This window comes from Martes martes (genome assembly GCF_963455335.1).
Source record: "Martes martes genome assembly, chromosome: 14".
In the NCBI taxonomy this organism is placed as follows: Eukaryota; Metazoa; Chordata; class Mammalia; order Carnivora; family Mustelidae; genus Martes; species Martes martes.
The window spans coordinates 7,194,777-7,209,201 of NC_137902.1; the positions used below are offsets into that span (position 1 = coordinate 7,194,777).

At 58.9% G+C, this 14,425-nt stretch overlaps 2 protein-coding genes across 2 annotated transcripts in view; both read left to right on the forward strand.

Moving 5' to 3' along the window:
* Nucleotides 1-5,844, forward strand: part of EEF1AKMT2 (EEF1A lysine methyltransferase 2) — a 69,879-nt gene extending 64,035 nt beyond the window's left edge. The window contains exon 7 of the transcript XR_013967921.1: nt 5,729-5,844. The gene's annotated coding sequence lies outside the window, so the exon portion shown is untranslated. The remainder of the gene's footprint in view (nt 1-5,728) is intronic.
* The window catches only part of FAM53B (family with sequence similarity 53 member B), a 69,823-nt gene continuing 61,174 nt past the window's right edge, over nt 5,777-14,425 (forward strand). Inside the window, exons 1-2 of the mRNA XM_080822954.1 lie at nt 5,777-5,981; nt 13,777-13,831. Coding sequence (XP_080679080.1) covers nt 5,904-5,981; nt 13,777-13,831 — 133 coding nt within the window. The 5' untranslated portion in view covers nt 5,777-5,903. The remainder of the gene's footprint in view (nt 5,982-13,776; nt 13,832-14,425) is intronic.

Genomic DNA, 14,425 nt, shown 5'->3' on the forward strand with positions numbered 1-14,425 from the left:
AAAATCAGCAACAGATTCAAACGTCCAGCAGCCCCATCCTAGGAGTAAGGTGCTTGGCGGACTCGCAAGCCCGTTTCCTGTCCCCAGCAGCTCACGCTGCGGCTGAGAAGACATGACCTGTGTAAGCCGCATGCAGCTAATAGAGGCCTGCACTCTGCCTGGCATGGGGCACGCCGAGGACTTCATGCCTGCAGGGACCACCCTGCAGAGTCGTACCTCCTCAACGTTCCATGTGAGGGGGCAGAACAAGGGTCACGTCTTACAGATGACAGAGGGTGAGCTTAGCAGAATCATGGCGCTCCCCTAGGGTTCTGCCGCTCCTCTGGGCTGAGCTGGGTGGCCGTGTGTCTTCTGGACGGGGATCCACCGCTCTTCCCCCGTTCTCCTGACTCTGCCGACAGACCCGGATGTCAGATTCCGGCTGTGGTAGGCTCCGGGCAGAGAGCAGAGGATGACTGAGGCAGGCCTACACCCAGACTCTGCAGGTGGATGGGAGGGCCCCCCATGGGTCCCCTAGGAATGGACTTGGACAGGAGGGCAGGGTGGCCGTGGTGGAGAGGCCGCTGGAGGCAGAGGCCTGGGGAGAGGTGGCAGATGGATGTGGATTCCAGCTGGTGTAGCAGGAAGCCAGCATGACTCCCCCAGGGGACTGGGGACACCCCGGTGTTCATGGGGAGCACTTCACCTTCCACGTGGCGCCTGGCCTAGCTGCACATCCGTGCGGTTAGGATAGACGGCACTGACGCCCTCTTGCCTCCCCGCGCCCTTGCGAGCCGTGGAACTCTAGTGCTGTGTCTCAGCAGTAGGTTCCGGAAGGTCGGTGCTCGGCCTGGGATACCTCAGGATGAGCCGTGGAGACGAGGCCTGCTGCAGAGCTCGTGTCTCTGCTTCCACATTTGGTCCGTTTAATTGAGAAATCAAATACTTGAGGGGTCATTGTGATGAAACACACAGATCCTGGAGTAGAAGAGTTGGGGTCAAAACAAAGGTTTTGGAGTTCAGCAGATGTGGCCCGAGTCCTCGTGCTGTCCCTCACAGCTGAGTGACCTAGGGCCCGCGCCTCCGTTTGTCGCTCTGTAGGGTACAATAGCAGCAGGGCCCGCGCGCAGGGGCTCCGCGGGGGCTCTCAGCAGAGGAGCCGGCGCGGCCGCCGTGGCTCTTATTTATTTATTTATTTATTTTTTAAAATAAATTTTACTTATTTATTTGACAGAGAAAGATCACAAGTAGGCAGAGAGGCAGGCAGAGAGAGAGAGAGGAGGAAGCAGGCTCCCTGCTGAGCAGAGAGCCCGATGTGGGGCTCGATCCCAGGACCCTGAGACCATGACCTGAGCCGAAGGCAGAGGCTTTAACCCACTGAGCCACCCAGGCGCCCCCGTGGCTCTTATTTTATTCATGCTCTGCGGAAAGGGAGACTCCGTGTCGCACTTAGTTCTGCAAATACAGACCAAGGAGATAATTAGGAAAATGGTGAAAACAAAACGCAGTTTCTCCCCGGATTCTGTCTCTCCCGTGGAATCCCCTCAGATGGACAGGGTTTGGTGTTCCTTGCGTCTGGGGTGTTACCATATCGACTGAAGAGGCTATTTGTCTCTGGTTTTCTGTGTGTTGAAGGGGGTGGAGGCACAGCTGTCTCTCCTCACTGACCCTTCGGGAGGCTGGAAGGCCTGGGCACCTGGGCCGAGGGAGATCACTGAACCGTCTTGCTGGAGCCCCCACACTCCAGCCCCAGGTCCCTTGACTGAGCCTCCAGGCCCTCTTCCTGACACTAACTGGGTCTGGAAAAGGAAGGGCTCCGGTGAGGTTCCCGCATATTTTAATGTTCATCCTTCAAACTCTGGGGACGTAGCTATAGAATCCGCAAGCCAAAAGCGACCCTGGGAAGGTTTGGTTTCCTTTGCGGGACAGCTAGGAGCCTTGATTCCCCGCCCCCCACGCCGCCCCCCCAGGATTCGGCTCTCCTGGCCACCCTTCTAGCGGTTTGTCGCTGGCAGAAGGCATGGCCCACTCAGAGGTGCACTTCGTCACGTGTCCCTAAATTTGCTCTAGGTCCTGTCCCCAGACTGCATTTGTCACATGGATGGCTGAAGGGAGGCAAGTCTAAAAATGCAGGCGGCCTTTCTGAAGACCTTGCAGAAGGGGGCTGCTTCTCCTCCATTTCCTTTGCTTCATGGGAGGGGGAGGGGCATTGCTGAGGCATGGCTGGCTCAAGCCATCAGGAAAGTCACTGTTAGTCACCAGGCCAGAGTGGGGTCCGTGCCCAGAGGTGGCCTGCAGGAGGCCTTCATCATGCCACCTGCGGCTCTGGGGCACCTCCTTCTACCTGGGCCAGAGCCTTGCTCCCGTTGTTCCTTCAAAGGTGGAACCAGTCTCCCCTCACCCCCCGGCCACCGGCCCAGCTTCACTCCCAACTTTACCCTGAGCCGTCCCTGGCCCCATCCTCAGACTCGACTCTAAGTCTCTGGACGGGCATTGGCATTCCTTAGTGAACTTGGCCAGACCCATGCCATGGATCAAAGGAATCCCAGGGAATTCCAGATTGTGCCAGGCTCTGCTGGTCTGGATTTGCCTCACAAGGTCTGAGAATGTGCCTGGATCATTTCAGATGTTGCTGTGATTTAGCTTCATTCCAAAATGTATATTGGGCTCGTGCTGTGTTCAGGGCGCTGTGCTGGGCATTGCAAAGGACCCCCCGAATCACTCTTCCTCGACAGGTCGAAGTAGCCCAGCCCCTCGGGGAGCTGCCTGTGGCCACGTGGTAAAGTCTGCACTCAGTCGGCATTGCGAGCTGTCGGTCTGGTTTGAATCTGTCTTCCCCGCTCCTTGTCCCTGTGCTGCCACCTGTCCACACACCCTCTGCTCCTGCCACTGGGGTGCTCCCTGAGTCCCATGCAGCGTGTACGGGGCAGGGCCCCATGCTTTGCTAGCAGCCTTCCCTCTGCTCGTGTGCCTCTCCTGCATGTTGAAATCTTGCCTATTCTCTTTTTCACCAAAAAGGTGTCATAGGTCCTGGGTGGGGTATTCAAGCAGCCCGCAAAAGCTGCCCAGTCTGTCTTCTACTCCAGAACGGCAGGTGCTTCCATAAGGCGGCCGCGCTTTTGGGACCGCACTGTCCTCCTGCTGTACTCATCTCGCAGCGTGTCTTGGAGAGGGTTTCTTTCTGTCCTGTCAGAGTTGCCTTGTTGCCGATGTGCCTGAAGTGGCATGGTGTCCCTTTCCGTGGTTCCGCCGTGCTTCATGGAAACAGCCCCCTGTTGATGGCATCTTGGTTGTCCCCACTCCTGGGCTCCTGTAGGTTGTGCTGTGTGTTGTCGGCCCTGTGCAGGGGGTTCTCTTTACAACTCAGCTGCGGTGCCCACTCGCCCTGCCTGCCTTCGTCGGATTTGTGCCTGATCCACAGAATTCCCCACGACCCCCGGGGACAGGGCTTGTGCTAGACCTCCTCTCTCCGTTTGGTACCTGCCGTGTTTGCTGACCGCCCGTTTCCAGGAGCTTATGGTGCTCTGGTATCCACCCCTCGCGCTGCTGCCCTGGGTCCTGGGCTCTCGGAGAGGCGGAGCTGCGAGAGCAGGGCTGCCCACGCTGCTCCCTCCGTTCGGCTTTGTGTCTGGTGCCAATCGGCTGTGTCCCGATGGCCTAACACGTTTCCATGGCGACGGACTCCCACAGTATCATTCTTACTGGCCACCTACTGTTTCACCAGAGGGATGGGCCATAAGATGGCCAGTTCCATCCTGGTGAAATTTAGCCTTAAAAAAATTTGATGAAATTTTTCTTTAAAAAAAAAAAAATCCAAGAGGACAGATAGATGCTTGGGCGTCCGCTGCTGAGAACGGACGGGGACCTACAGTCTCCCCGGTGAAAGTGGGGACGGTGGCTACTGTTTATCGAGCGCTTCCTCAAATGAGCTAGGGCTTCTCCCCGAGCACAGGGCTTGAGCTCTGTTTTCAGACGATATAGGAATCTTGTGAGGCAGGCGCTGTGGTCCCCATGTTACGGAGAGAGAAACAGGCTCACAGAGTAAGTAACTTGGTAAAAGTCACTCAGACAATGCGTTTCAAGAGCTGGGATTCCAACCCAGGTGTCTCTGACTCAGGACCTGAGCTTGTAACCGCCAAGCCGTCCTGCCTTGTTAGGGAAGAAGGAAATGGGGGTTGGGGGTGGGAAGGGCAGGTCCCCCCCGGGCCTTGGGCCAGTGGCAGGCTGCCCCAGAACCGAATGAGGCTGCACCCAGAAAGAAGATGGCCGCCAGTGGGCCTTGCCTCCGCCCCTGAAGCGGCACAAAGGGTCCCTTTGAAGGGCGAGTCCATAGCACCCCCCTACCCTGCTCCCCAGCCAAGCGTCCAGGGGGCTGGCGGGCATTTCTGGCTCGGCTTTCTGGCCTGAGCTGGGAGGAGTGGTCTGACATTCTTTCCTTGAGCAGCTCACTCTCGGTCAGAATGTGTTGCTTCTAGACTGAGGTGGTGTTGAAACTCCAGTGTGACCTGGGAGCCTGCACGCCACCAAGTCTCTTCCTGAACAACCCATCCTTGGAAAATGTATTGATTCCCCCCACCCTTCCCTGCTCTTGCACTTTGGATGAACCTTGTTTTCGAAGAACAGTAGAAGGTAATTTTCCTGTGCTTGCCAGCTGGCCCGTAATTGAGCAATTCCAATAACACCCACTGTAAAGTCTAATCGAAGTAAACAGGAAAATATGATTTACAATCTGGACGGCAAGTAAATACCAGGGTACAATTAATTTTTACACAGAGCAGCAGATTCTGAGACATTTTCCTGCATGGAGCAGTTTGTTGCTAATTACAGATTAGGAGCTGCCTTTTTCTGCTATTTTTCGTTGTTATTTTTCGCTTTGTGACTGTGATCTTCGGGTTCCTTGTATCCATGTGACTTTCTCTGAAGGTGTGACCACAGAGGGGTGGGCTGGGGAAATAGGATCAGAGAAAGTAACGTGTAGGGAGCGAGTTCTTGAGCCTGAGCTAAGGCCCAGCTCTCTCAGCATTTGCTTGGGGGCTGACGCGGGAGGAGGCGCTGGTGGGCTGTGCAGAATGGTGCCACGAGGGGTCCTGTCACTGCTGGCAGCTCTGGGTGGCGTGGGCAGGCCCTGTGAAGGGCGTGACTTGCTTCGGCTCAGTCTGCGGAAGGAGGCGATACTGGGGGCCTTGCAAATGTGTGTTTTGAAACGTGGCGCTTCCAGCAGTGGGAAATATGTGCCTTTAAATGAACCTCCCTCCCCCCGGCAACTCTGCCAGTAGCTCCTGTTCATAATTCAGTGGAGGACAGCAGCCACCTTGCTGCCTGAGGCCGCCTGAGGGCTGGTCCCTTCAGTTTTGACCGTGGGATTGGTGCCTGTCTGACCCTCAGCCTCGGGCATATACCGAAGCTGTCTGTTAAGCCAGCCGGGTTTAAGATGCCATGTGACTTGAGTACACTCTGGGGACAGCAGATTGTGACCAACCGAGACCCTGAGCTAGGTCTTAAGGTGCCATGCAGCTGAACGGAGACCCACTGCTGTACCCACTAGAGCGTGGGCTTTAGGCATGCCCCAAGGCCAGCATGGGGGATCCTGAGAAGGGGGTCCCGGCCTTTGCAGCCATATGCCTCTCCTTCAGCAGGAAGGCAGTTCCGTTTCCGAGCGGGGCCCCAGCATGGGGGTGCGCGGCCGGGTCTCTTGGGGACCCAGTCTTCCAAGTCCTGAATCCCTTGCCTTTTTCTGTTGTCTTCTCAGGGAGTTAAGCGCACGCGGCTGTTTCCTGGAGGAGCCCTTCCCCAAGCGTGAGCAGCTGATGCCAGGCCACCTCAGCCCTGGGAGGTGCCCAGCAGGCCCCCTGTGCCCAAGTCCGCCCAACTGAAGATGGCTCGTGGCCGCCCTGGGATGGAGCCCAGCGCCTGAGGTCCTTACCATGGTGATGATCCTAAGTAAAAGCCTCGACAACCAGGGAGCTGACGCCATAGCGTGCAGGACCTTGAACCCTGAGCTGGTAAGGACCTACCGGGCCTCATTTCCCTGATGACCTCTTCTGAGGCCTGATGTCCAGGTGGGGCTGTGGACTGCACGTGCGGGCTTAGCAGACTGAGTCCAGAGTGCCCAGGGCAGAGCCCTGGGAGATGCGGCAGGCCGGGGCAGTGGGCCGAGGTGACCCAGAGCCCGGCGGCGTGCTTGCAAGAAGTAGATGGCGGAGGGCCCCTGGCGCGCGAGGAGGGAAGGCCAGCACCCTGGTGGAGAATACCAAGCGGGGCTCTGCCGCCCTGCCGGGCTGAGACTGACATTCCTTGTGGCCTCCACCCGGTAAGGGGAGGCGGTTTCCCCGAAGGGAGGTGGTGCCCAAGTGGGGGCGAGATTAGGCCGCCCTTCGGAAGGCTGGTGCCGAGCGAGAGCGGCTGCCTCAGGAATGTCAAGGGTGGGAGATGAGGGAGAAAGAAGGCGCGGTCCGGCGGCCAAGGTGGTGGGCCTTGGCGACAGCTGCCCTCCACTGCCTTCTCCCAAAGTTGTCCTATGGCCAAGTGGCCTGATGGGGTGGGCCAGAGAGGCAGACTGGCCTTCTCAGACTGAGAACAGGGTAGTAGTCCCTTAACCTTCCAGACCTCATTCCTCAGAAGTGAGTGGGGCTGCTCCCCTGCAGGGGGGCGGGACGAGGTCCCACTCTGACAAAAATAAACCTGAGGAGGAGTTTTGCAGACAGCTCAGTCCCCAGGACTCTGCCACGTTGCCCAGCACCCCTCCTAGTGAGCCCCTCCTGAGAGCCCACCCTAGCACCCTTGTGGGCTCCCTCCTCAAGCTCGCAGCAGCAGTCAGGCCGAGAGCAGAGGGGCCAGGCTGGGTCTCCAACCCTTGTAGGAGGGCAGGAAAGCCATTGAGGCCTGAGGCCTTTATGTACCACTGTGCGTGTACCGAGCGCTGGGCTCGCAGAATTCCCCAAGCAGAGACGGGTCAGGTCTCTGCCCATCATGGCTTCCTTTCCAGTTTGCACTGAATATGTATCTGGAAATATATTTGATTCCCTCTCGCCATCCTCACTGCTGCCGCTCTGGTCCCACCAGCTGCCCTCTCCTGTCTGGGAATGTGGTGTAACTGGTCTCCTGCTGCTGGCCGCTTGGCCTGTTCTCTACCAGCAGCCAGAGGGACCCCAAGGCAGGCGCATCTCTCCTCGGCTCCGGCCTTCTGCCGGCTTCCCATCTCCTGCCTAGCAAACGCCAAAGCCCTTACCAGGAGGCCTAAGGCCCACGTACTGTGGCTCTCTGTGACCGTGCTGCTCTTTCTCTGCTCTCACCCTGCTCCCTTCACTCTGCTCAAGCCACACTCACGTGTCAAGCACAGCCTGCCTCAGGGCCTTGGCACTTTTGTGGCCTGGACCGCTCCCCCTCAGCAGGACTCCTTCCCTCCCTCTCTTTCTTCTTTGTTCACTCAGCCTAAAATTGAACTCTGCTCCAGCCACCCCCTCCCCCACGCTTTCCTGCCCTTCCCCTTCTCTCTCTCCCCTCTCAGCGCCTGTCACTTTCTGACATTTCCATCTTGTTTGTTGAATGACTGCTCTGAAATGCGAGCTTCATAAAGGCAAGGAATTTTGTTTCTTTTGCTCATTGCTGAGTGCCCAGGGCCTGAAACCGGGGCCTGGGGCACGGTGGGTGCTCAGGGATGTTTGTAGAGGGAATGGACGCGGGTTCCTGCCGCCCAGCTCCTCCCTGCTTTAGTTCCTCTCCGGCTGCTGCCCAGGTTCACAGCCGTGGGTGCGGGAAGAGCCGCTCTGCTTTCTGCTGTGCAGGTGGGGGCGCGGGGCGGGGGGTGCTTTCCTGCTGAGATCTGAAGAATACACTGGGAGGACCGTTGGCCAGAAGGGGACAACCTCTGGGGTGAGGGTCCTCCGGAGGTCCCAAGGGAGGGTCCCTGCCCGCTTCCAGCTGTGCCGTTGGCCTCAGCGGCTGCCACAGAACCTAGTCCCCTCACGGGGCCCGCCTGGCTGGGGCTAGCCGTGGGGCTGGTCCCGGGGCACGTGGGCCCCCGTTCCGCTGAGCTGCTCTTCGAGGAGACGTGGCCGGAGCGCCTGCCTGCCAACGCGGGGCCTCCCAGCCCTCACGGGTTAAGGGAAACTCATCTCAGAAGAGTGCAGGGAGGCCGACTTCCAGTCCGGCCATGCACCGGGAGCAGCCCAGAACAACCCCAGATCGTCTCCGTCCAGTGCTGACCTCCGTGAGGCGGAAGGGAGGGTGAAGGCACGTTAGAATGCACCCTCCCCTGCCGGCAGCAGACGGGGCTTTGCTTCGGCTTCCTAAACTGGCAACGCCATCCTCGTGTAAATACCATCAAGATAACAACAGGAACATGGAAAAGCATTTCTCTTTTGTTTTCTAATCAGGCTAAGAAGATAACAGAAAGGGGGGGCGGTGGGCTTCATATTAAAAAAGAAAACATGAGTCACAGGCCACTTTGGAATTAGGGAAGCAGGCCCCAGAGGCACCAGAGCAAGAGAGAGAGGGTCTCAAACTGTGGGTGAAAGTCACCTGGGGGCCACCCAGTGACCTTGGACGCACTGGGCAAGGAAGCCTGTAGCCCCTCCCTCCTTGCCCTCCGAGGTCTCTTGTTCTTTTTCTAAAAACAAAATGCTGGTGACAAGTGACTGGTCTTGTTCCCAAGAGAGATGTAGGAAAACAGAAAAAAGGACTGACAAGTGCCCAGCGTTTTGCCTTTCCCGGCACCTGGCCCTGGGGAGAGAGAGGGCTGAGGGCCCCGCCTGGCCCCAGCGTGGGCCTGGCTTGCACAATGCACAGCAGTGAAGACTGCTCAGTTCCCCTTACCAACCCCCCCTCCCACCCCCCGCCCCGCTCTGCTGGTCGCTTTCCTCTGCGGAGTGGGCTCTTCCTCCTCGTGTTCTAACATTAGCTGCTGCCGCTGGAAGGCAGCCCAGACTGTTGACCTCGGGAGCAGTGTTCCCCAGCCCCTTCCCGCACGCCCACGCTCAGCCTGTGGCCTGTTCTCCCAGGCCAGAGTGACCGTCTTCCCCGGCCGGGCCTGCCTCCTCTCCCTGGCCGGTGTCTCAGCTCTCTCTCAAGTCTGGAGACTGTCTTGGAGGAGAGGGTGGAATGTGGCTGTAGGCGGCCTCGCTTTCCCCAGCCTCGACCAACAGTAGGCGATACCGGGTCGGGGAGCCGGGCCTTCCCTTCATTCTTGTCAGGTTAGGAGGCCCGGGCTGTGATCTGCCCAGTGGGGAGAGTCCGTGGCCGTGTCAGGCCTCGCACCCAACTGCCTGGGGTGGAGGGTCTTCATGTTCGCGCGGCTCCCCAGAGCTGGCACCGGGCTCACCGGCCCCGGCCAGCCTCGCGGGCGGGCCCAGGCTGGCCTGAAGTCAGACCCCAGAGGTGCACAGATGTCTGGGACAGTCCGAAGCCTCTTGCCTGAACAGGCTGGGCCATGGCCGACCCTGAAGCCCGGGGAGCCCAGGGAGCCCGGGCCGCTGCTCCGTCCCTGTCAGCGAGTCTGAGAGCCTCTCTCTACAAGGCCGCTCATCCCTTCCGGCTTCTCTTGTCCTGGTCAGGCCTGGCCCTGTCTTCTGCTTTCCACTGCCGTGGTCTCGCTGTGTTCCTTTTTGGAGGCTGGGGTGTTCTTGCTTGTTCCGCTCGAGGGCATGAGTAGGAGCCTGCCCGTGTCGCGTTGTGGTTCCCCCTAACAGTGTCGTGGTGGGGAAATAGTGACGTGACGGCCTTGGTCAGGAATCTGCAGAGCAGAGCTCTGAGGAAGCGCGACGAAGGCCAGAGAAGAGCCGCGCCGTGTTCCGTCCGAGCTGGTTCCGCATTAAGACCGGACTGTGTCTTTGTCTAAGCCAGGCCTTCTTTCTTCAGTCAGACTGATGGCCCCTGAAGCCCCGGTGGGATGTCCAGCTTTTGCTTTCCCTGTGGAGGGTCTGATTCCAAAGCCTTCTCTTGTGGTCTGAGGACTCTCACAGGGACCCGGCGGGGGTGGGCTGGAGAACAGGCGCGTCGCGGTGGGAGAAGCGTTACGGGGAGCTGTGCTCCTTGTGCTCTTCCCGCCAGCCCCAGCCGAGGCCTGGGTGCCGACTCCGGTGTGCGCGGTGAGTGTCGTGTGAGCCCGAGGCTGGAGTCCCCACGGCCTGCTGGGCCTCGCCGCGCCGGGACTGGCCGGCCTGTCCTCCTGCAGTGATGCGGAGGGTGGGAAGGCCGGCTGCAGACTGGTACAGACCAGCAGGAATTTTGTCACAGTCCCGGCATACCGGGGATGAATTGGCTCGGGCCAGCCTGGAGCCCAGAGGGGACCTTGGTGTTGGGCTCAGAGAAACCCGACAGCGGCCAGGGTGTGCCTGTGCCTGACATCTTGGGAAGCTGTCGGGAGAGCTGGCGAGGGAGGCCCCAGAAAGGTCAGGGACAGGGCAGCTCGGAGGGTTTTGGAAGCAGGTGCTCGAGGCAGGCTGGGGGCCCCCCACTGGGTAGAGCAGCCCCCGCACTTCCTCAGTCCAGGAGTCGGAGCCCCAGAGCAAAGAGGGCCCGGTTGGCCACGCCAGCGTCCCGTGCCCGTCTCTCATCAGCAGAGATGGAGGCGTCGTCCCGCCGAGAAGCTGTGCGGTGTGGAGGGAGGAGTCCCAGTGCAGGAGTGGGTGCTGAGGGCAGAAGGAGGTCACCCACTTTCACGTGCTCCGTGAGAGAGCGGGGATGGAGCTCACTGAGAACAGGGGACGCGGAGATGTTCCTTTACGTCGTGAGAGCTGAGTGCGAGTGATCGCTGCCCTCTCACTCCCCAGCTGTCTCGCGGGTGCTCTCTCCCCTTCTCCACCAAGTTTTGACTTGGCATGAGCCCATCGATTTGGGGAGGCGGCAAGCTCTGCCCAGTGAAAGTCTGTTTCATTGGCCCTGCATTTGCTGGGTGAGTGGCGGCAGGAGCAAGATAAGCTTGGGCAGACAGGTGGCCATCGCTGTCGGTCACCAGATAGTCACATGGTGCCTAGTCTGTGCTGGGACAAGATGGCAGCCTTAAGAAGCTTCGTTCTCAGGGGCAGAGAATAAGCACAGAAGCAAAGGAACGGACGCAGGCGGTGCGGACACTAAGAGGAAAGTGTGGTGGGGAGGGTGCCCTTTGGCTGGGGTGGTCAGGGAAGGTGGCCTGGTGAGGAGCCTGTCATGGAGAGACCTGAGGTGGCAGCATTGCACATGTGTCCTGTGCCCCGGCTTGGCTCTCACGGGCCGGGTGGCTGTGGGGAGAAGGGTGGCCGGGTTCTGTTCTGGTGGCTGTGGGACGTCACGGGAGCAGAAGAGCAACTTCAGCTGGCCTCTGGGTTCTGGGTAGAGAATGGAGGGTGGGCCCAGGGCACAGGCCCGGGGACCGGCTAGGAGGCTGGTTCGGTCTCTCCGTGGAGGGTGGTGGCTCGGAGCAGGGCTTCGGGGGCAGTGAGAAGCACTCCCATTCCAAGTGTGTGTCCTCCAGCCTGGGGAATGAACAGTCTGTAGCCAGCGGGGCCTGATCCTTGCTGAGTGAACGAGTGCATGAACGAGGAGGGCCTGGGAGCCCCTTTGGCCCGGCCCGGTGCTTCCCTCCGTAGGCCCAGACCCCAGCCTCTCTGGTGCCCACACAGGTGTCAGCAGTCCCCGGGAGGGCCCGGATCTGGAGGGCCCCGCCTTGCCCCTCTGTCTGGAACACACCGGCTTTGTGGAAGGACAGGTCAGCGGGCTGGTTCCCTAGCTCGCTTCCTATTGTCTGTAAACCCCAAGCCCTCCTCGGCGGGTCTGCGTGCCAGTGCTGCAGATAGGCGGCTCCGGGCTCCTTGCTGTCTTCTGCTTTCCCCGGCCCTGTCTGGGTTTGGGTTTCTGTGGGCCGCCCGCCTTGGCTCGCTTTGCCACCTGCCTCCTCAACCCGTGTGTGGGCCGGGGACTCTGGTTCCCCAGCGGGTGTTTGCTTGGCGCCAAGGTGCTCCCCCAGTCAGAGTTGTCTCCCTTGGCTGGCAAGGCCCCTGGCCTAGGCAGAGCCCGACTCGTGTCTCTGCACCGTCCCCCTGGAAGCAGAGCCTGCCCGGTGTCCGCGGGCCGCGTGCTTGGTTGTTTGGGGCTGCGTGGCGTGGAGGCAGGCTCTCAAGTCATTGTCACCCATTCTCCATTCGGCGGCTTGGCTGTGGGCTTTCTGTGCGGATCCCGCTGCGTCAACCACGTCGTTTGGGAGGGAGGCAGACACAGCCGTCTTTCACTTTTTCCAGATATTTCCCCGGATGACTGTGAATGGGATGGTTCAGTCCAGCACCAGAGCAGGCCGGCCCCGGCTCCTTGCTGCTTGTAGGCGTCTTCTGGTCCTTGAGAGGAAGCCAGGGCTGACCTCTCACACCCCAGCACCCCTGGCCTGGGCCCTCTCCTCTCTGGTCTCACACTCCCTGTAGTGTCATGGTTTGTGGGACTGTGTCCTCCATGAACTGTGAGCTTCCTGAGGGCCAAGGCAGGCATCCTTCACCTCCGTGTCCCAGGCTGGGCAGGATGGACCCTTTGCAGTGAGGCTGGTGAGCACATGGCTGGCCAAGCGCAAAGGTCTCTGAATAGGGGAGCTGGGGACAGGCACTTGCCACCCTTTTATCTGGGAGGGCCAGGCATTCCTAGTCACCTCCGCCCTCCTCCTTCCAGGCCCCAAAGCCCCAGGGCCTGGGTTCCTACCCACTTCTCAGACAGGATGCCTGCGTGTCCCTGGTATTTGGGGCTCCTCTCAGAAGTCGGAGTTCTCTTGGACAGGCTGACTCCTCTGGGACAGAGAGCTTCTTCCCCCACCACGGGCTCAAGCCCTGGTGCAGCCTGCATGTGAATAATTGCCAGTACTTAGGAGTGGGCGAAGGAAGGAGGGAGGGAATGAGTCTTAGGAACACTCGAGGCAGACCTTTCTTCTTAGAGCCCCAGTGGGCACCATCTCCGCCTCATTAGAGGTCAGAGCAGGCCGCCTGACCCATGCCTCAACTAGTGCAGGGGAGCCCGGAGTGTTCTGTGCTCAGGTTACTGTGTAGCCATGGAGCAGTGCCTGGTCTTGGGGCCTAGGGCCCCACTGCCCTGTCCCTCTCCCAGTGGCCGTAGCATTTTGTGAGACTAGGTGTGGGCCTTGAGGGGAGGTGTGGGATGCTTATGGTGGGAAGGGAAGTCATTGTAATACGGTGCCAAGGAGTTCAAAACCCTAGCTCTCTGCTGCAACCAGACATAACCTCTGAGTTTCTGTTTCAGTTCAGGGAGCGTGCCTGGGGGGCCTCCCTGTAGCAGCGAAGCAGCTTTGCACGGTGCAGGGCCCCCCGCTTGCGCTCTAACTGGTGCTTCTCTGGAGAGGATGAGTTGCTGTTCTCCTGGTGTCTCTGGGGAGGGAGGGAGCTGGGGTGGCAGACGGGCCTCCACTCCTCCCTGGGGGCTCCTCCTGTCACCAAGAGGCCCCCTCTTCTCCCAGCCTGCACTGTGGGGTGGCCTCTCTGCAGCCCAGCCCAGTGACCGTGTGCATCACACCTCCTCCCGCGCCCTCCTCCCCAGCACTCACATGGAAAAATCCCCAAGTGTCAGAAGTCGTGGGGCTTTCTTGTGTGTGTTTTGAAGCCATTAACTTGATGGACTCCATAACTCACTGGAGACTTTGGACGGAGAGCCCAGGTCTAATTATGGGCAGATGTTGCCTCTTAGAATGCTTTTTTCTCCTTTCCCTAATCTGACGTTGGCAGAAGGCAGTTACCCCTTTAATTGTGACTTTAGCGAGGGATCAGTGCAGGGTCATGTACAAACGTGCTTCTTATGACTTGAAGAGTGAATAGCTTTTCTGGTTGTTTTCAGCACACGCCAAAGAAGATGAGTCAAGGACCGACACTTTTCTCTTGTGGAATTATGGGTGAGTAACCAAGGTGGCTGTGGAGAGTCCTTCTCTGGTCCTTCCACCAGGGCCTGAGACCCCCAGGTGAGATGCTGGAAGCCCTTTCTGGACACAGGCACACACAGCAGCCGCGGGGTCTCTTCTCTGTGCTTGAGCAGTCTCGGGCCCGGCCGTGCAGGAGTGGCACGCAGGCTGTGGGGCTCAGGGAGCCAGTGGGCCCTCGGGTGTGGCTTACAGATGTCATCTCCAACCATAACGTTGAGAGTTTCTGTCTGGTTATTAAGGTCATCGTGTTCACTTTGATACACTGGGATGACGTACCATAGTGTAAAGTATAAAATAAATATCTCTTCTACCCCCAGTACCCGGTGAGAACGCCTATTAATATTTTGGTGTATTTTTAATGTTCTTTGAATTTCTTACATGGCCAAGTCCACAATGAATGAGTGATTGTATAAAATTATATACAAAAAACTTTTTTTTTTTTCTGGTTTCACTTAGTAGTCCTTACTACCATTTTCCCCAGCGCAGTAGCATTGGCCCCTCCGTGTGGTTTAATGAGTGTGTAGTAACACACTATGTATCAACGGGTGCTGACCGATTTCACTGTCT